At 37.2% G+C, this 21,175-nt stretch overlaps 1 protein-coding gene across 2 annotated transcripts in view; it reads right to left on the bottom strand.

Moving 5' to 3' along the window:
- The window catches only part of SLC30A6 (solute carrier family 30 (zinc transporter), member 6), a 48,605-nt gene that overhangs the window by 23,405 nt on the left and 4,025 nt on the right, over positions 1-21,175 (bottom strand). For both annotated transcript variants that reach the window (XM_010829815.1, XM_010829816.1), the window contains exons 2-10: positions 20,427-20,513; positions 14,742-14,826; positions 13,716-13,758; positions 11,904-11,969; positions 6,226-6,306; positions 5,750-5,785; positions 4,918-5,012; positions 2,679-2,727; positions 2,246-2,365 (exon numbers count right to left, since the gene is read on the bottom strand). In XM_010829815.1, coding sequence (XP_010828117.1) covers positions 2,246-2,365; positions 2,679-2,727; positions 4,918-5,012; positions 5,750-5,785; positions 6,226-6,306; positions 11,904-11,969; positions 13,716-13,758; positions 14,742-14,826; positions 20,427-20,513 — 662 coding nt within the window. The remainder of the gene's footprint in view (positions 1-2,245; positions 2,366-2,678; positions 2,728-4,917; positions 5,013-5,749; positions 5,786-6,225; positions 6,307-11,903; positions 11,970-13,715; positions 13,759-14,741; positions 14,827-20,426; positions 20,514-21,175) is intronic.

Raw genomic sequence — 21,175 nt, 5'->3', positions numbered from 1 at the left:
TCCATTCTTAAGGAGATCAGCCCTGGGATTTCTTTGGAAGGAATGATGCTAAAGCTGAAACTCCGATACTTTGGCCACCTCATGCGAAGAGTTGACTCATTGGAAAAGACTCTGATGCTGGGAGGGATTGTGGGCAGGAGGAGAAGGGGACGACAGAGGATGAGATGGCTGGATGGCATCACTTGACTCGATGGACATGAGTCTGAGTGAACTCCGGGAGTTGGTGATGGACAGGGAGGCCTGGCGTGCTGCGGTTCATGGGGTCACAAAGAGTCGGACACGACTGAGCGACTGACTGATCTGATATGATCAGTAGCAAAATAGCAGGTAACTAAAGATGTATGAGAAGAAAAATTTTGAGATCAGGAGACTATTCTAATTAGGTCAAGGAAATGAAGATAAGGGCCTCAATTTAGGGAACAGAATGGGAAGAAGGGAAAGATAAAAAAGGAAAGATTAAACAAGAGTAGGAGATAAGACTATCATTTACAACAGCCAAGACATGGAAACAACCTACGTGCTTATTGACAGATAAATGGATAAAGAAAATGTGGCATATAGAAAGTGAAAGTGCAAGTTGCTCAGTTGTGCCCGACTCTCTGCAACCCCATGGACTATATAGTCCATGGAATTCTCCAGGCCAGAATACCAGAGTGGGTAGCCTTTGCCTTCTCCAGGGGATCTTCCCAACCCAGGAATCAAACCCTGGTCTCCTGCATTGCAGGCGGATTCTTTACCAGCTGAGCCACAAGGGAAGTCCAAGAATAATGGAGTGGATAGCCTATCCCTTCTCCAGAGGATCTTCCCGACCCAGGAATTGAATTGCGGTCTCCTGCATTGCAGGTGGATTCTTTACCAACTGAGCTATCAGGGAGGCCCCGTGTGGCATATATATATACACAAGTATGTACACTAGTGGAATATTATTCAGTCATAAGAAGGAAATCCTGCCATTTCTGACATGGATGGACCTTGAGGACATTACGCTAAGTGAAATAAGCCAGATACAAAAGGACAAATACGTATGATTTCATTTAAATCAAGTACTCAGAATACTTCATAGTGACCAAAAGTGGAATAGTGGTTGCCAGGGGCTGGAAGGAGGCCAAATTGGTAGAAGTTATTTAATGAGTACAGGTTCAGCTGGGGAAGATGAAAAAGTTCTGTAGATGAATCATGATGATGGTTGTACAACAAAGTGAATGCACCAAATGCCTGTGAAAATACTAAACTGTATGCTTGAAAATGGCTAAAATGGTAAATTTTATTTTACGTATGTTTTTTATGCAATTTAAGAGTGGAAAGCAGGGCTTTCCTGGTGGTTCAGAGGTAAAGAATCTGCCTGCCAACACAGGAGACACGGATTTGATCCCTGATTCAGGAAGATCCCACATGCTGCAGAAGAACTAAGACCATGCACCACAGCTACTGAGCCTATGTGCCGCAACTACTGAAGCCTGTGCGCCCTGGAGCCCGTGCTCCACGACAAGAGATGCCAATGCAGTGAGTAGCCTGAGCACCACAACCAGCCCCTACTCACAACCAGAGAAAAGCCTGCGAAGCAATAAAGACCCAGCACAGCCATACATAAATAAATTAAAATGAACACACAAAAAAGTAGAATGCAATGGAATAGATGGTGGCAGCAGTCAGTCTCACAGGAAACACACACACAAAAAAGCAGTTTAGCGGATGGGGAAAACAGGTTCAGTCGAGGTGGACATGAACAGAAGGCTTTGAGATATAGAGATGTGGGCTAGAAATAAAGTGAAGGAATCACACAAAGGTAGAAAATACAAACAATGGTATGTGATGTCCTAGGAGAGTAGGGAAAAGGGTAGGGAGTCAAAGAATAATGTCATAACATTAAACTTAAGCTTGCTAAAGACTATTTCTTAATAGGCTTGCTTTAAAAAAAAAATTGGTTCACATCTACTCCTCTTTCCTCATTCAGCAACAGTACCTATAATTTATGAGTCTCTTACTCTCCTCTTCTGTTTCACTCATCTGGCCAGCAGAAGGGAATTTAAATAGCTTTCCCATCTGCATTATAGATTGTAGTGAAGATTTCTTATTGAATCCAACCCCCCTTAATTTTTTCAGATGAAGACACTTGAGGACAAGACTTGACCAAAGTTGCACAGGTCATAAACATGCTATAAACTTAATCCGCATGCGTCCTAATGCCCTTAAAAATCAGACCCCAGGAATGGAAATCCACTTGAGAGCAATAAAAAATACTTACTTAATTTCAATTAGCATATAAGTAATACAAAGAGCAAATGCTCCAGCAAGATCAATCAAAACAAATGGATTCATTCGGGGAAGGAAGATACTGCTAAGTCCTGGAATAATTCCACACAAGCTATGAAAAAACAAACAAAGAGTACTCATTACCAAAACTTATGTAATAATAATGAAAACTGAATAAAAGATGACTTGCATTTTAGTATCATAAATCATTTAACAAAGAGGATTTGGGAACAAATCTCTCACTTGTAAAGTTCTCTTTTGTATCATCAATTAAAAAATAAGAAAAAGCCAAGGGAAAAGAAGAATCTGATCTGTGAGATTCATATAGTAGCCTCAGCAACGAATAATGTTAAGTTCCCATAACAGATGTGTTTCCTGTGCATTCCTTTAACAATATGTATTTTATGAAACCCCAAACATCTTACCTTCTACTAAGATCTGCAACATGCTCTTGAAGCCAACTCGTACTTGCAGCTTTAAAAAGAAAATACTTAAATTATTAAAATTACCAGAAATAATTATTAAATTACCAGAAATACTTGATTCTTAAATTTAAAAAATAAATTTCATGATGACTATGTAACAGTACAAAGGGATACATTATACCTAGAACTTTTTTCTTTTTTATGCCTTTAGGATACTAAATGAAAAGTAGTTTCAACTACAATACATAGCTGATCTGATGGAATCAATGAACTTACACATGTCATCGTTACTATTAATTTGAAGTTTTAAAGGCTTATTACACTGCAAAGCAAAGCTTCCTAACCAGTGTGTTGAGAATGAGTTGCAGGTCCACCAATTACTAACTCTCTTAGCTTTCAGAGAGGCCAGGTATCTGGCTACATGCAGATGCCAGTCAGTGACTGACCCTGGACATGTAGCCTCCAGGTGCAAGCATACTCTTACATTTACTCCAGGGTGCTACAGAAATTCTCATTTATGTGCACCATGATGTAGAAAAGATTGGCAAGCCATATAAACAGTGGCCTAGAATAGCAGTTAAAGCAGACTCTGATGCCAGGATACTTGGCTTCAACCTCAACCCTGCCCTTGACTAGATATATAGCCTGAGACAAGTGACTGAATCTCTCAGTGCCTCAGTGTAAAGTGGGGAGAATAAAACGATTTACCTTATATGGTTATAGGAAGAATTAAATGGGCTCTGTGTAAAGTACTGAGCACACTGCCTGGCAGAAAGTGCTTTAATATTTTTTTTCACTCAAATTTCAACTCATGTTGTAAATCTTGATATTTCTGCGAACTTTCATTTCCAGCTAATAAAAATACAAACTAGATGATTTTTCTGGAAATAAACTTGGCAATATATATCAAACACTTATAATTTTTTCTCTGAGAAGATTAGAAATGCATACAAGAAATCTGATAGAAAAAAGGTGGTTATAGTTAAAAGGAAAAGTTGAAAATGTACATTAGACTAATTTTTTTAAATATTCATGACAAAATGTTATGCAAGCATTCAAAAATTATTTTTCAAAGATTATTTAATGACAGGCAATATTCAAGACATAAAGTTAAGTGAAAAAAGCCAAGCATAAAATTTTTAACTGATACAATTCTAAGTATGTAAAAAAACATACATATGTGCACAGAAAAAAAAATAAAGGAACAAAACAGAAATGTTAATAGATGTTATCTCTGGCTCATGAGATTACCAGTACTGTTTCCTTCTTGTATCTTTCTGCTCTTCAGGGAAACATAGTTTGTAAATCTTTGTACCTTCTTAAAATTTCAAGAATGAGCATAATAGTATTTTAATAAAGTTTTTTCAAAATAATTCTGATGATCATAAATATCATTATTTAATTTTCCAGTTTATGCAGTAATTCTTAAACTCTAATTCATACAAATAAATTCATACTTCATGACACTTAGGAAGTTGTTTAAGCTTGAATGGGTATTTCAGAAAGCTTTCTTCCCCTGGTTATCTTGGTATTCAAGTCAGTGAGACTTAAAAAGACCTTCCCCTATTTTTCCTTCAAAGTGCAGGTGTGTGTACACAGCCCGCTTTTGTTTTTATCTCAGTGTAAAGTGAGGTAAAACTCCTCCAGCCATCCAACAGCGGTTAACCTGGTGTGGGGGAGTAGGACTCCAAAACACTGAAATTAGTGAAAAATGTCAATACTTTAGACCACTAAAATGAAAATTCTATCTGAATTTTTAGACTTGAAAGTAAAAGAATTTATCAAAAGGACTAAAATTTGGATACTTTCAAATATATGCCCACCCATCATCGCCCCAGAGAGTTCCTAGGAATGAAGTTAATTAACAAAATACAATTATTTGCAATGAGCACATCAACTATATGTACGCTGATGCTTCTAAAATGCATTCTTAGGTAGTTTATACACTTAAAATTTCATTCATGTTATCTGGTAAATGTAATTTTTTATCTCATGTAATTTAATATGTCAGTTCTGCTTGTTTTTAAGGAATATGTTATTTTAAAACTTAAAAGTTAGATTCTATTTCTTAATTTTCTGCTTTATAAGTTTCTGAAGACTTTAGAACTTTAGGGGGAGGTAGTTCTCTCCTTCCCTCAGGATACACTTTCTCATTGATTTATGAATCAATGAAACAAACAAAAGATTTGTTGCTATCAGAAATTAATTGGATTTTTACTAATGGTAAACAAAAACATACCTTCAGAAACATAAGCAAAAGGTTTATTCCGAATTGAAAGCATTGTGAACAGGTTGAAGGAAAGAGCCACAAAAGTACCAACTAATAATCTTCCCCTAAAAAGAATAACACTCATTGTTATTTTTTTCTTGGTAATATTAATATATAATTTCAGCATGTAGCGTGACTAGGAGATGAGGGAGCAGAGTGGTCTGCTTCAGTATTTGCAGTCAGAATTTGAACTTGGTTTCTAGCTTTATGACCCATGTTCTGCATATGGTTGCTCCATCTTACATGGGATCCCCACCCCTCCAAAAAAGACCCTTAGCATTAACAATATCTTCTTACAGGTAATTGCTATTATAAATCTTTAGAAATGCTACAGATATTTGGTTTATAGTCTGCTGGCTAAGTCAAACTGTCCTGAATGAAACTGATCAGAACAGATCCACACAGTTAGCATCTTTGTTGCAGCTAATAACACTTCCATCTCTTCTAGAGATGCTACTAAAAAATTTGGGGGATCTAAATTATCGACGACAAGACAGGGCTGGTTTAGCATGTTCGCCTGGATTTGGAAATACTGAGGGACCCGACATCAAAGTAGAGAGGCCTTTTTGTTCCGTATAAAAACGTAGGGGCTTGGGAACAGTTAAGGGTGAAAAGAAGGAGTCTTGGGACTTGGGGATTTTGCTTGTGAAATATATATTACCACACTCTGAACTCTAGTATGGGCCAAAGTAATCATTATTTCATATTATTTTTTTCATAATTTTCATAATTTTCATAATTCCCAATTAATCACTGGGAATCAAACTTAATAGTATATTGTATGTCAAAAGTAGAATCTTACGTGTGTATCTCGGGCTGCTCCAAAAAGCGTTCTGCGCTAAAAGAAAGAAATAATGTTAATGTATTAAAGAATTAAGTTAAAAAACTTTATTAAATACATAATTAATCTAATAAATTCACAAAACTTTTAAATATGACCTGTTGATTACTAGTAGTGATGAGACAAGAAGACCCACAAGTTATCCTCAAGGTGCAATGTCCAATCCTTCTCTAACAAACCTGAATATGTCTGACTGAATCCCTTCCTTTTATTCACATCTACTTATGACTGGATTTAGTAGTATCAAAGGTAATAAAAGAAGGGTATAAAGAGGGAGAAAAGTCTGAAACATGAAGAAATTGTACTATCAAATCTCCAGTATTGTTCATATTAATTTGTATACCCTTTTAACCAGAATGTCTCACTGGATTCTTTCATATTTCCAAAGGTAGCACAGGTAGAATTTGCAGTGACAGAAACATCATATACAAATGTACCTTTCTTTTAAAATAAAGAGAGCTCCCAACTGTGCCAAGACTGTGGAGGCAAATACAGCCAGGACTTCTAATCTTTCAAATCTGAAATTGGAAAATTAATTAAATTAGCATAATTTTTTCAATTCACAAACTAGCATCTGTAAAACACATTCACTCACTCACTACAAGTGTAACTACTATAAGCCAAACACTGTTTAAAAAATCTAGTTTCTAGAATGATAATAAACAGTGAATATCTTAGATTTTAGAAAGAGTACCTATTTATAAAACATATATTCTTTATGGCTTTTTTTCTCTAGAAATATTCATTATCATAATAACAGCTAACACTTAATTGACCCATCTTATGTTAGACACCAGTCAAAGTACTTAACACATTATCTCATCTAAATCCTTATGAGGGGTGATTCTATCCCTCTTTAAAAAAATAAATAAGTAAGAGATAAGGATCTTGAAGCCCAAGAGTAAGAGTAACTGTTTAGTCATATAGCTAGCAAGGGGAGGAGTCAGATTTCCAAACTCAGACACTCTGGCTCTAGTGTTCATGACTTTAATCACTATGATAAAGAGGAGAGTGAAAAAGTTGACTTAAAGCTCAACATTAAGAAAACTAAGATCATGGCATCCAGTCCCATCACTTCATGGGAAACAGATGGGGAAACAGTGGAAACAGTGTCAGACTTTATTTTTCTGGGCTCCAAAATCACTGCAGATGGTGATTGCAGCCATGAAATTAAAAGACGCTTACTCCTTGGAAGGAAAGTTATGACCAACCTAGATAGCATATTCAAAAGCAGAGACATTACTTTGCCAACAAAGGTCCATCTAGTCAAGGCTATGGTTTTTCCTGTGGTCATGTATGGATGTGAGAGTTGGACTGTGAAGAAAGCTGAGCACCAAAGAATTGATGCTTTTGAACTGTGGTGTTGGAGAAGACTCTTGAGAGTCCCTTAGACTGCAAGGAGATCTAACCAGTCCATCCTAAAGGAGATCAGTCCTGGGTGTTCATTTGAAGAACTGATGTTGAAGCTGGAACTCCAATACTTTGGCCACCTGATGCGAACAGCTGACTCATTTGAAAAGACCCTGATGCTGGCAAAGATTGACGGCAGAAGGAGAAGGGGACGACAGAGGATGAGATGGTTGGATGACATCACCGACTCAATGGACATGGGTTTGGGTGACTCCGGGAGTTGGTGATGGACAGGAAGGCCTGGGGTGCTGCGGTTCATGGAGTCACAAAGAGTCAGACACGACTGAGTGACTGAACTGAACTGATACTGCCTGTCACATTTACATATAATTGCAGTTAATTGAATATGTCTTATTATCCCTAAACTATCAGCTGGAGGCCATGGACTGCTGTCTTATTTATCTTGGTTTTTACCACTATACACAGTTTAATGGCATTCAACATTTGTAGTATGTACGTACACTAAAATTTCTCAAGGAAATAATTATGTTCAGAAAAGATAATAAATAATTAAGGATGTTCATCACATTACTTTTTTTCTCCTCAAATCAGCTGGTTTAATTCCAGGAGGTACAAAATTCAGGAAACAATAAAATAATTAAGGACATACATCACGTTGCTATTGGTAATGGAAAAATGTTGGAATCAACAAAAGACCATTATGTATTACTAAAAATATAACAAATGTATTTACTGACATGAAAGGAAATAAATGAAGAAAAGTGGGTTATAGGAGGGTATGGAAAAAACAGTATGTAAATGCAGCAATGTTATCTGTAGATATTGATAAGTTGATACTAAAGTGCACATAGAAATGCAAAAGGTGAAGGAAAGCAAAGGTCTAAAGAACAAAGTAGGAAGATTTCCACTACAGTATTCCACTGCAAGATTTCAAACTACAGTAATTAACACAGTACAGAACCGATGCAAAGACAGACAAATACACTTTGAAGAGAAAGGAGAATCTAGAAACAGACCAACATATACAGTTACTTGATTAATGAAAAAGTAGCACATAAAAGCAATAAAAAAGAAGAAACTTGATTCAATTAATGTTTTATCAAATTGAATAGCTGTATAGAAACCAATGTACCTTGACCTCTACTTCAAACCATATACAAAAAGCAAATTCTAGTTTGATTGTTAAGCCTATATGTGAAAGGTCAAATTGTAAAACTCCTAATGACAGCGAAGAGTATCTCATGATCTTGGGCCAAGATTTCTTGACAAGTACACAGAAAGTACTAACCATAAAGGAAAAGACTGATCAACTGAATTTATCATTGAAATTAAAAACATTCCATGCATCAGAAGATAGCTTTAAGAGAATGAAAGAGAAAGAACTCCTATGGATCAATAAGAAAAAATAAGCAACCCAATATAAAAATGGATAAAACACTTTAACAAGCATTTCAGAAAAGAGGTAATCTGAATGGCTAATAAACGTAAGAAAAAGTGCTCAAATACTCATCAAGAAAATAACTTAAACCTACAATGAGATACCACTGCACATCCTAGAATGGCTTTTAAAAAAAAAGGCAATACCAACAGTTGGTAAGGACCTGAAGCAACTAGAACTCAGATATACTGCCAGTAGAAATGTATACTGCCAGTAGAAATGCAAAACCACTCTGGAGAACTGCTTGGAATTATCCTATCTTCTAATGACAAATATATGCAAGTCCTATGACAGTAATTTCACTCAAAGACATATGCCCAACATAAATGAGCACACATGTATACCAAAAGAAAAGTACAAAATGAGCATATGTAGTTTTATTCATAATAACAAAAAGGTAAAAATTATCTAAATTTCTTTCAATAGTTGAACATATAAACGTATATTGGCATATTGGAATATTAGAGCAAAGAACAAGAATGAATTACTGCTATATGATGATACATATTACAATCCCATTTATATGATTTCAAAACTGGCAATAATAATCTGAAATGACAGCAATCAGAATACTGGTTACTTTTCTCGGCATTTGACTCAACCTTAAGTCATGAATGGAGGCTTTGGGGGAACTTATAATGGTTTATATCATGATCCAGATAGTAGTTATACAAGTATATTTATCTGTTAAAATTCATCAAACTGTACAAGGATATAAGAAAAGAATAAGATAACAGTCCATGCTACCAAGAAATTTATATTTAAAGGGGGAGACAAAAAAACAAATAACTGATAAGTTCTATACAGAGAATTATAGTAGTCTGGTGTGTAATGTTAGTCACTCAGTCGTGTCCGACTGTCTGCAACCCCATGGACTGGGTTGCAGCCTGCCAGGCTCCTCTGTCCATGGAATTCTCCAGGCAAGAAGACTGGGAGTGGCTTGCCATTCCCTTTTCTAGGGGATCTTCCCAACCTAGGGAATGAACCTGGGTGTCCTGCATTGCAGGCAGAATTTTTACCGTCTGAGCCACCAGGGAAGTCCAGTCTGATGTGACAAAAGACTAACTAGGTGATCTATTTCAGAATTCATTGTAGACTGCACCCAGTCACTTAATGATATTAGCACTTGGTAATATTAAGACTGGAATAACAAAACTGGGCTTATCTTGAAAGAATCAGGTGAAGAGCATCTCAAGGAGAGAGAATAGTCTGTATAAAGATCCTAAAGCAAGAATAAGTTATATTCAAATTATAGACACAAAGACAGAGTGCATGACAGTGGTAACTTGAAAAGAAGTAGGTTGGGTCTAAGTCATACACAGCCTTTATAAACAAGGGAAAGGAGTCAGGATTTTACTCTCAATGTGATAAACAACTGGATGGTTTTAAGGAGTAGAATGATAGCATGATTTAGGCTTTAAAAAAACAAACAAACACTGGTTGCTACACAAAGAATGGACTCCAAGGGTTGGGAAAAGCGAAGTATGCAGACTAGTTAGGATTAGGATGCAGGATGTTGCTGAAGGCAAGAAATGAAGGTAGCTTGGTTAGGATGGTAGTACTGGAGATAGAAATGGGGGTGGAGGCAGATTCTGGATGTGTTTGTAAGTTATCCTGACATAACCTCCTGATGGATAAATATGGGTGATGAGAGAATAATCGAGGATTTTGCCTGAGCAACTAAGTGGCTGTGTATTTACTAAGATGGGAAAAACTACAGAGGAACAGATGTTGGGGAAAGAAAACAAAACAGGAAATTTAGCTTGAATTTAAGACATCAATTAGGCACCCATGTGAAGTTGGCATGAAGGGAACACTGACATGAGATAAATCTCAGTGCTACAGAACTGAATTTTGGAATTATCAGATATAGATGATACTTCAAGCCATGCAACTGACTGTAATTATATTTAACTGCTCTCTCGTTTCCTATTCTCTAAGCAATGAGACCAAAATGGGAGCTGTCATGTCTTTATTAAACCTTGTATCCTGGCCACAGGAGCTGAACTAAAAAGACTAACATCTATACCAAGGCGGAAAAACCAACAGCTCTTTCTCATTAATTTTCAGAACAAGAGCTGGGGAAGAGTCCTTTCCTGTCTAGGAGGAAGGTGAGAAGGTTCCAAGTCTTGCTAGAAGTTATCATTCCAGCAGAGTGGAGAAAAATGGTCTGAGAAACTGAACCTGACATGCAGAGAAAAGCAGGCCACTGAGGTAAGAGAAAGACAATGTCCTGAGTGTCCCTGTGCCAGCTTACCTCAGTCTTCCCACACAGGTATATTATCATTTTCCCACCAAATTAGTTTGAATTGGATTTCTGTCACCACCAAAAGCCTGACTCAAGAGTTAAGATTTCCATATACAGATATGTATTCTCTACAAATGGTTATCATAGTAACAGTCCAACTCTATTAAATTTCAGTGACACACAAATATTTTCATTTTGCATTAAAATTTCATGTTCACTCTGTCTTATTATTTAAGTAAATAAAACCTGATTTTGTTCAAAAGAATATAATCCCAATGAATGGTATGGAAAAGAAAGTTTAAGTTTGGTTCAAGAGTTTCTTCACCAAGGTTAAATTTTTCTTTCTAGTTCTTTCCTTGAATCTGAAAGGAATTCATTTCTTTTCCTAATATAATAAAAACATCCGGGACTTCCCTGGTAGTTCAGTGGCTAAGACTCTGCACCCCCAATGCAGGTGCCCTAAGTTCGATCCCTGGTCAGGAAACTAGATCCCACATACTACAACTAGGACTTGGCCCAGTGAAATAAATGAATAAATATTAAAAAAAAATCCTCTGATGTAAAAGATTATTTTCCAGCTTTCAGCAATTTCTAAACTATAGACACAGAAATCTCAAAATCTTTGTCAGTTTGTTGCTATCACAAATCTAGTCTTATGGGAAAAATATACCTCTACCACTGCATTAACGTTAAAGTGTATCCCACTTACTTTAACATCTAGAAGATACATACACAAAAATCCTTTGTACTTTCTCTAACTGAAATAAGAAATTACCAAAGACCTTAAAATGAACATTTTATGTTAAGATTTGTTTTGTAAAATAGCAAAGAACCTAATGTGAACATTTTACTGTAATATGATTTAAATTTAATCATCTATGTTTCTTATCTAGAATCCTCTTAGAAGATGCTTTTTAAAATCTAATTTTACTATTTATCATTATCACACTAAACAGGCAATACTTATTTTCTACAAATATTCAAGCTAGCTCTTTAGTAGTTTAACTACTAATTTTAATAGCAATAAGTTAGCAGAAAATAAAGTAAATTGAACTTACCCAAACGAATAGGCAGGGCTAGGTTTCCTCATCATCACCCAGTAACTTACTAAACAAGTTATCAAACTAAGTAAAAAGGCAAATAAATACAGCATTAGAACAAGAGCTAGAAGACATACAAAAAGAAATTTGGTTTTCAGAATACCTAAGTTGCTAAAAGTAACAGTGTTCACAGGCTAACAACAAATTATTCTAATGATTTATAATCTAATCACAATAAACACCCTAACATGTGAGTTTTAACATGGGGAGAAACAGAAGAAGTTATGATATACCATTAAGACAGTTAAATAGAATACTTTAAACTCATATTTTCTCTACTCAGTAAGTTATCCACCCTAAATGGTTTCCATAACTGAGCCTGCAAAAAATAACATAGTAATAATTAAGAATATTTACTTGGTTCTAGGCATAAACTGGAGAAGGAAATGGCAACCCACTCCAGTGTTCTTGCCTGGAGAATCCCATGGACGGAGAAGCCTGGTAAGCTGCAGTCCATGGGGTCACACAGAGTCGGACACGACTGAAGTGACTTAGTAGTAGTAGCAGGCATAAACATTTCAACTTTGATAAACTTTATTTAATCTATGTTAAAAGTTAAACTAAATATTAATAACACCTTGACAATATTCTAGATGAGGTAAAGTTATGGTTGCTTTCCAGGTATAGTGGAAATTCACTCTAAGACAATTTACTACAGTGTGAAATTCAGGTAACAACTATCTGTTTTAGATCCATCAAGAAGATTTAGTTATGTGACTGATGAAAAGACATCCTATAACACACCTATGGCACAGATATTGGAGACATCATTGTCCAAGCACTTTGTAATCTTTATTGGAAACATGGGACTTCCCTGGTGGCTCCAACGGTAAAGAATCTGCCTACAATGCGGGAGACCTGGGTTTTATCTCTGGGTTGGGAAGATCCTCTGGAGAAGGACATGGTAACCCACTCCAGTATTCTTGCCTGGAGAATCCCATGGACAGAGGAGCCTGGCAGGCTACAGTCCATGGGTCTCAAAGAGTCGGACACCACTGAGTGACTAAGCACACACACACTGGAAATAAGAAAGGTCCCCAAAAGCAGGAGCCGACAGGTTGTCTCTCGATCTCACAATCACATACTTGCTTTGCAGTTATTAACCCCTCATTTCTTTTCCCATCTACACAGTTCCAGTGGGAACTGGTATGCTCTTACATGTTCCTGCTCCCTAGCAGGAACCTATAGCTGACTCATCTATAGGTAGGCAACTGACCTAACATCTGGGTATTTTTCTGTTGCTATGTAAATGGGATATCTTCTTCCAGCATATCTTCTAATTGTTTTTATTTGTATACATGATCCATGTTGATAATTTTACTTATTTCACAGATTGCTGCTACTATTGCTAAGTTGCTTCAGCTGTGTCCAACTTTGTGCGACCCCATAGACGGCAGCCCACCAGGCTTCCCCGTCCCTGGGATTCTCCAGGCAAGAACACTGGAGTGGGTTTCCATTTCCTTCTCCAATTTCACAGATTACTTTCCTTTAATTAAAGAAAATTTCATAAATTCAGTGCAATAAACTCTTCTTTTATTTTTACTGTTTTATTCCAAATAGGACATTTATACAGAAATGTGCATGAAGCACATATGTACATTTTAACAAATAGAAAAAAAAAACCACCCATGTAACCACAAATTAAGGTCAGAAGTAAAACAACGGGGAAGTTTTCTGGACATCTCTTTCTTTTTTTTTTTAAATGAAGTATAGTTGATTGACAAATTCTATATAAGCTTTAAAACATTAAGGAGAGTTTTTAAAACTTACCTAAAAAGATCAAAAATGGTCAGGTAAGTATAGGCAGTTAAAGCTGCAAAACAACAGAAAGACTGATTAAAATGTTACTGAATCCATGGTTAGGAAATACAACAAATAATGGTACATAAAAATATAAGAGGTTTTTAAAAACACAAGAAAGATATTAAGAGGTTTTACCTTTTAAGAAAAACTCAATAAACCTCAAAATCTTATTTATACACTACATAAATTGAAGAACTAATCTATCACTAAAAATACCTCACAAAGATACATGCACCCAGTGTTCACAGCAGCACTAGTTACAGCAGCCAAGACATGGACGCAACCCAAGGGGCCATCAACAGACACAGAGGCAGGAAGGAGGATTACTCATCCATAAAAAGGAGTGCATCTGCCATTTGCAGCAACACGGATAACCCCTAGAGTATATTCTGCTTGGGGAAATAAGCCAGAGAAAGACAAATACTATATGGTATCACTTATACATGAAATCTAAAAAATAAAACAAACAAATGTATTAATCTATAGCTTCCTCACCAAGGGAAGTCCCTATAGTAATTTTGAGTGGAGTATAATCTATAAAAATACTGAATCACTATGCTGTACACCTGAAACTAATAACATAAATCAACTATACCTCAATTAAAAAATAAAAAGAAACCTCCGTTTTTCAAATAGATTTAAATCTTTTGAAAAAGCTCATTTTAAATAATGCCTAACAATTGAACCAAATTTTATAGTTTACAAGGTACTTTTGAGGGACTTCCCTGGCAGTCTAGTGGTTAAGACTCTGCACTGCCACTGCAGGGAGCAGGGGATCAATCCCTGGTTGGGGAATTAATATCCCACATGCCAAGCGACAGGGCCAAAACAGAATATAACAAGGTACTTTTGGAATAGATTTCCTCATTTAAATCTTTCAAGTTGTATTTCAGAATAATATATTCCATGTTAAGGAAGACATACCTTTATTTAAGATGAGAACAATAAAAGTGAAATTAATAATTAACTATAAAAATAAGAACAGTGACATACCTATACTATTAGTGGAACTGCACCACATTAGCAGGAAGCCAGTACATGTTAAGTTTATTGCACCAAAGAGCAGTATCTTCCAGGACTGTGAAAAGGAAAATCATTCTTACTTGTACAACACCGATAAACTTCTTTGGGTCCACTCAAGTTTGAGGATTCATACTCTAATATTCAAAGGAATAAGCACAACCTGTTTTAAAAAACTGAAGGGTTACAGTTTCTAAAACTTCCCAAAAAATTCATCAACCAAGTTATTATCACAATATATAAACCTAAAAAAATTCGAGAAGGGGAATTATTCAAGAGAAAATAAATTCTGACATATAAATTCTCAAATAGTTGAGAAAATAAGATGACATTTGAATATAATTTTGACTCTATAAACATATATATGGAGACAATGATAAAACAAATGGGGCAAAATATAAAGCAACTGATGCATCTGAATAAAGGGTATAAGGGAATTCGTTACACTAATCTGAAAACTTTTCTATAAGCTTGCAATTACATCAAAATAAAGTCACCCTGCCCATCCACCCACCAAAAACAGAACAATGCTTGGTTATTTACCAAATAGGTCATAAGAAACAGGACTGCTAAAAAAAGGAGATTACCACAGTTTAGAAGTTCATAGAAAAGGGAGGATTTGAGATATACCTTGAAACAGCTATGGTTTTTCCAGTGGTCATGTATGGATGTGAGAGTTGGACTGTGAAGAAAGCTGAGCACCGAAGAATTGATGCTTTTGAACTGTGGTGTTGGAGAAGACTCGTCAGAGTCCCTTGGACTGCAAGGAGATCCAACCAGTCCATTCTGAAGGAGATCAGCCCTGGGATTTCTTTGGAAGGAATGATACTAAAGCTGAAACTCCAGTACTTTGGCCACCTCATGCAAAGAGTTGACTCATTGGAAAAGACTCTGATGCTGGGAGGGATTGGGGGCAGGAGGAGAAGGGGACGACAGAGGATGAGATGGCTGGATGGCATCACCGACTCAATGGACATGAGTTTGAATGAATTCCAGGAGATGGTGATGGACCGGGAGGCCTGGCATGCTGCGATTCATGGGGTCTCAAAGAGTCGGACACGACTGAGCGACTGAACTGATCTGAAACAGCTTGGATTTAGTCAGAGGAAGGAAGAATTGCATTCTAAAAATGAAGGAAGACGAGATCAAGTGAAGTGTTTTTTACTTTGTTCTGCTCCAATCCCTACATAGGGAGACCAACACTTGTTTCAAAGTATAGATGAAATAGTGGAAAGGTTGTTATTTGGAAATGTTAAGTTTAAACATATAATTTATATTTATATATTTAAATAGATAAGGTCAAATAAGGTATGGGAAAGGTATGGGATAGGATGGTTTTATAATACAGATGAAAGCTGTAGGTCTAGAAAGGAAGACCACCACCAGAAGTGAGAAGGATAAGAAGGTAACTCAAGAGACAGAAATCATAAGGCAGAAAGAAGTGACAGTCATGGAGCACAGAGGTAACAGGCTATAAATCTAAGGAAGAAACAAGCCATTTCCTAAAACTAAGGCATATGGTAAAGTAGGACTGGACACTTAAATACAGAAAAAATCTTCACAATAGCTGTTATGGTGAATACGTTACTGAAGCATCAAAAAGAAGAACAATAATTCCCAGCATAAATTTATGGGAGACACCATTCTCGAATTTCCTCCTCAAGGAGGAGCAAAACCAGAAGAGCAGGTGACATGGGGATGTTAGAAACTTGAGAACTGATACGACAGGTTAACAGGACGAGGGACTGTATGCCCAATGAGGACATGACTGGACAAGGGGCCTAGTCAGGACAGGGATTCAGTAACAGTCAGAAAAGGCAGATAAAGCATGTAATACATGCCGTTCTCATGCCAAATCAAGCTGTTAATCAAACATTTGAGTATCTATTTTGTAACAGATAGCATTTGAGGCACTGGAGATACAGCAGTGAATGAAACATGGACCTTGTAATCCAGGTGGGGTGACAGACAAGAAGCAAATATAGGAAGTCAGGTGGTGGTAAGTGCTAGAAAGAAAAAATAAAGCATAGTAAGAACACAGTAATGGAAGATACTAAAGAGCTGCTCATCTAGATAGGGTGGTCAGAAAAGAACTCTCTGATAAGCTGACATGTGCCCAGAAATCTGAAAGAGGTGAAGATGGTAAGCATCCAGACATCTCAGAGAGAAAACGGAAACCACAGTGCAAATACTTTGAGATAAAAGAGGGGCTGAGGACAGCTAGACAGGAGAGGTGAGAGGAGTCTGGGGCTACATTAAGCAGTGTCATGTACGCCAGGAAAAGAACTGGGATGTATTCCAGATGAGATGGAGCAGTGACTTAGCTTTCATTTTGAAAAGCTCATTCAGCTTCTCAACCTGGAATATGCTGCACAGGGGCATGGATGGAAGTAGGAAGACCATTAGAATGTGCTTGCAATAAACCATGTGGGGAATGATGGGAGCTTTGAAGGTGGCTGTTAGAAGAGTCAGCTTCTGTCCTACTACGAGGACAGAGCTGGCAATTACTTATAAAACAGCTGTGAGGAGTGAAGGAAAGAGAGGGGTAAAGGTGACTCCAAGGTTTCTGGCCTGAGCCATTTGGTGAAGAAGTGATAGAAAATCAAAGTTCGGGTTTGATCTTACTAAATTTGAGATGGCTATTAGATATTTGGGTGAAAATGTTGAGAAGGCCATTATATATAGGAATTGGAGGTAGGGAAGAAGGTAGAGGCTGAGATATAAATACGGGGTCATCAGCATATGGTAGTGAAAGTCTCACCAAGACAGAATGAGGCAAACAAGAGAGGCCAGAGTTCTCTAAGTCCTGGGCACTCCAAACTCAGAAGTCAGAAAGATGGGAGGCGAGTAACAAAGGAGACTAAAAAATAAAGACTAAGAAGTAAGTGGGCCCCCCCAGGTGGCACTAGTGGTAAAGAACCCACCTGCCAATGCAGGAGACGTAAGAGATGTGGATTCGAACCCTGGGTCAGGAAGATCCCCTGGAGGAGAGCACAGCAACCCACTCCAGTATTCTTGCTTAGGGAATCCCATGGATAGAGGAGCCTGGCAGGCTACAGTCCATGGGGTCACAAAGAGTCGGACATGACTGAGTGACTAATACTTTCACGCTTTCAAGTAAGTAGGAGGAAAATCAAGGGTGGCAGTTCAGAGTCCAAGTGAATAAAATGCTTTAAGGAGGAAGACTGATTCAAATGCCATTGAAGGCCAAATAAGATGGGAAATGAGGATGACCATTGCTTTTGGCAACACAGAGGTTATCAGGTACTTGTAAAAGCAGTTTCTGTGGATAAGTGGGGACCAGAGTTAGACTGGTTTTGCTTAACAGAAACAGTGAGAAGAGAAACTGAACAAAGAGAGTAAAGACAACTCTAAATAGTTTTGCTTCAAAAGCAAGCAGAGAAAGGAAGCAGCAGCTGAGAGTGGTATTTATGGCATGTAATTATGATGTGAGAAGGAGAAAGATTAAAGAAGGAACAACAATGCAAGAGAAGAAGGAATGGTTCTAGGAACCCTGGCTCTGAGTAAGGCAACAATGGAGGGATGGGCCTTATGGACCAGATCAGACAGTTCATTCAAAGAAATGGGAGGGAAGGCAGAGTGCCGGCAGATGTGCTAATGACAAGGTGCAGAAGTTTTCTCCTGATTGCTTCTTTTCCCTCAGAGAAACAGGAAGCCAGACCCAACAGGTTAGAGTGAGGATGAACAAGTTTTGGGGAGTTCGAGGATAGAAGTGAAAGAAAATGTCACTTAAGAACGTGGGAAATTGAATAAACTAGGAAGATACAGTATGGGCAGTGCAAATGGCATACTTGATCACGAATTTAAAGTGAGACCAGGGGCTTCCCTGGTGGACCAGTGGTTAAGACTCTGTGCTCCCACTGAAGGGGGCACAGGTTCAATCTCTGGTTGGGGAACTAAGATCCCACATGTGGCATGGCGTGGCAAAAAAAATAAAAAACAAAAACAAAGTAAGACCAGTCAGTACGGTTTTGTGTTTAAGGCTACACTCAGTTGCTTGCATGGGGTACAGAGTAGAGTGGACTTAATAAAGTTGAGGATTTGCCAATAAAGTATGATAGACAGAAGATGGAAACAAAGGGGTTGAAGGCATGTGCAAGAAAATGAAAATGATGGACCAGATAATCTAAATTGATAAGCAAGCAATTGACAATAAGAGACGTGAAAAAACAGTGAAAACACAGCAGAGTCAATGAACTGGAGGTCCTGGTAAGAGAAGGGGACTGGAAAGACAAGAGACGGTGACTGATGAGTAAAATGCTTGTAACTGAGACAATGGGAAGATAGTTATTGTGAATGATAAAGTGTATGGCATGATCAGGCTTCCTTGGTGGCTCAGTGGTAAAGAATCTGCCTGCCAAGCAGGACTCGTGGGTTTGATCCCTGAGTCAGGAAGATTTCCTGGAGAAGGAAATGGCAATCCACTCCAGTATTTTTGCCTGGGAAATTTCTTGGACATACGCATATAGTAGGCTTCACAGGGTCACAAAAGTGTCGGACATGACTTAGTAGCTGAACAGCAGCAGCAGCATGGTATGATCATAGGAGTGGGCAGTTGAGAGGAACACAGGACAAGATTTGTGGTGAGGAATTGAGAGGTAAGGATCTTTCATATGAAATATGCAATCACTAAGAACTAAGACAGGAGAAGTAATGAATAGCGATGAGCCAGGTGGATCTCTTCAGATTTAAATTATGATACAGGTTGTCTGTATAATCCAGGTGCTCCTGTATCCGTTTTGCTCCTACTACCTATTCTGTGGTGTACGGTGTTTCACTGAAGTGTGCTTAAAGAACTCCCTGCTTACTTCTGCAATAGAGTTGTTTTCCATCAACATCATAACTGTCTGTTCTCAAGAGAGCATCCTAAATGGACTAGATACATAAGTAGGTGAGTTAATTTCCTACCCTTGGCTCTTGAACTTTAACATTTAGAGGTGAGAATATTTCCAAATACTAGAATTACTGGCTTCTGATTATATCCCAAGGTTTTATAAACAGGAGATAAAAGGGTAAAAAACAAAGAAGTCTTTAGTATCACAAGACATGGTCAATATTATTGCTTCTGCTTATTATGTTACATAAAGCTAGCATTATTTAAAATTTTATTTTATACTTTTATTAAAAATGTGAGCAAGAGACACATAGTCACTACCCTCAAGGAACTTACAGTATAAATGAGACAGTAATGAGAACAATGAAAACAGAATAATAACTAGAAAGTCTACATTGGTGACCAAAATGGGTACCGATTATTTCTTTATAGTCTCAAAGTTTAACTTAATGAAAAAACTTGTTTTCTGCCTTACATACAAAATGAGAAAACGTGGCTTCAGACCACATCCACTTAATTTGTGAAAAAACTAACAACATAAGGCAATCACCAAACAATTTTTCTTCAAAACTCTTTAAAATCAGAAAAAAAACTAATAAAAGCTGAGTTTCCTCCCAGGCATAACAACTGTATACTAAAGTGCTGTGATTTTACATTAACAAATTACTTATCCAACAAAAAAAATAAAAACACTGTGATGAATTGAGAGTGATTTATATTTGTCTTAAAAATTACCTTTTTCAACTTTATAATACTGTTGATACAATAAATAAAATTAGGATTAAGAAATAAAAATAACTTACCCTTCGATCAGCTGCTACAAGTCTAAATTCCTGTAATAACTTGCCAAAAAAAGATCTTTGTGGTTTTCTAAAGAGATGAATTGTCCCCTTTAAAGTAAACAAAAAGTATACAAATCAGCATTTAAGTACCTAAGCTTCTGCACTCCTGTGATATAGTAAATCACAACTAACATTTCTTGAATGCTTGATACACGACAAGCAATTATTCTAGACACCTTACATGTATTTGTCTATTTAAGATTCACAATAACCTATGTGGTGGAAATAATTTTTAGTAAACTAAGTACACTTAAAATTCAACATTCAGAAAATGAAGATCATGGCATCTGGTCCCATCACTTCATGGGAAATAGATGGGGAAACCTTGGAAACAGTGTCAGACTTCATTTTTTTGGGCTCCAAAATCACTGCAGATGGTGACTGCAGCCATGAAATTAAAAGATGCTTACTCCTTGGAAGAAAAGTTATGACCAACCTAGATAGCATATTCAAAAGCAGAGACATCACTTTACCAACTAAGGTCCGTCTAGTCAAGGCTATGGTTTTTCCAGTGGTCATGTATGGATGTGAGAGTTGGACTGTGAAGAAAGCTGAGCACCGAAGAATTGATGCTTTTGAACTGTGGTGTTGGAGAAGACTCTTGAGAATCCCTTGGACTGCAAGGAGATCCAACCAGTCCATTCTGAGGGAGATCAGCCCTGGGCGTTCTTTGGAAGGAATGATGCTAAAGCTGAAACTCCAGTACTTTG

This window comes from Bison bison, unplaced genomic scaffold, assembly GCF_000754665.1.
Source record: "Bison bison bison isolate TAMUID 2011002044 unplaced genomic scaffold, Bison_UMD1.0 scf7180017864508, whole genome shotgun sequence".
In the NCBI taxonomy this organism is placed as follows: domain Eukaryota; kingdom Metazoa; phylum Chordata; class Mammalia; order Artiodactyla; family Bovidae; genus Bison; species Bison bison.
The sequence above is the reverse complement of the archived record's forward strand: the minus strand, read 5'-3'. Positions and strand labels throughout refer to the sequence as shown.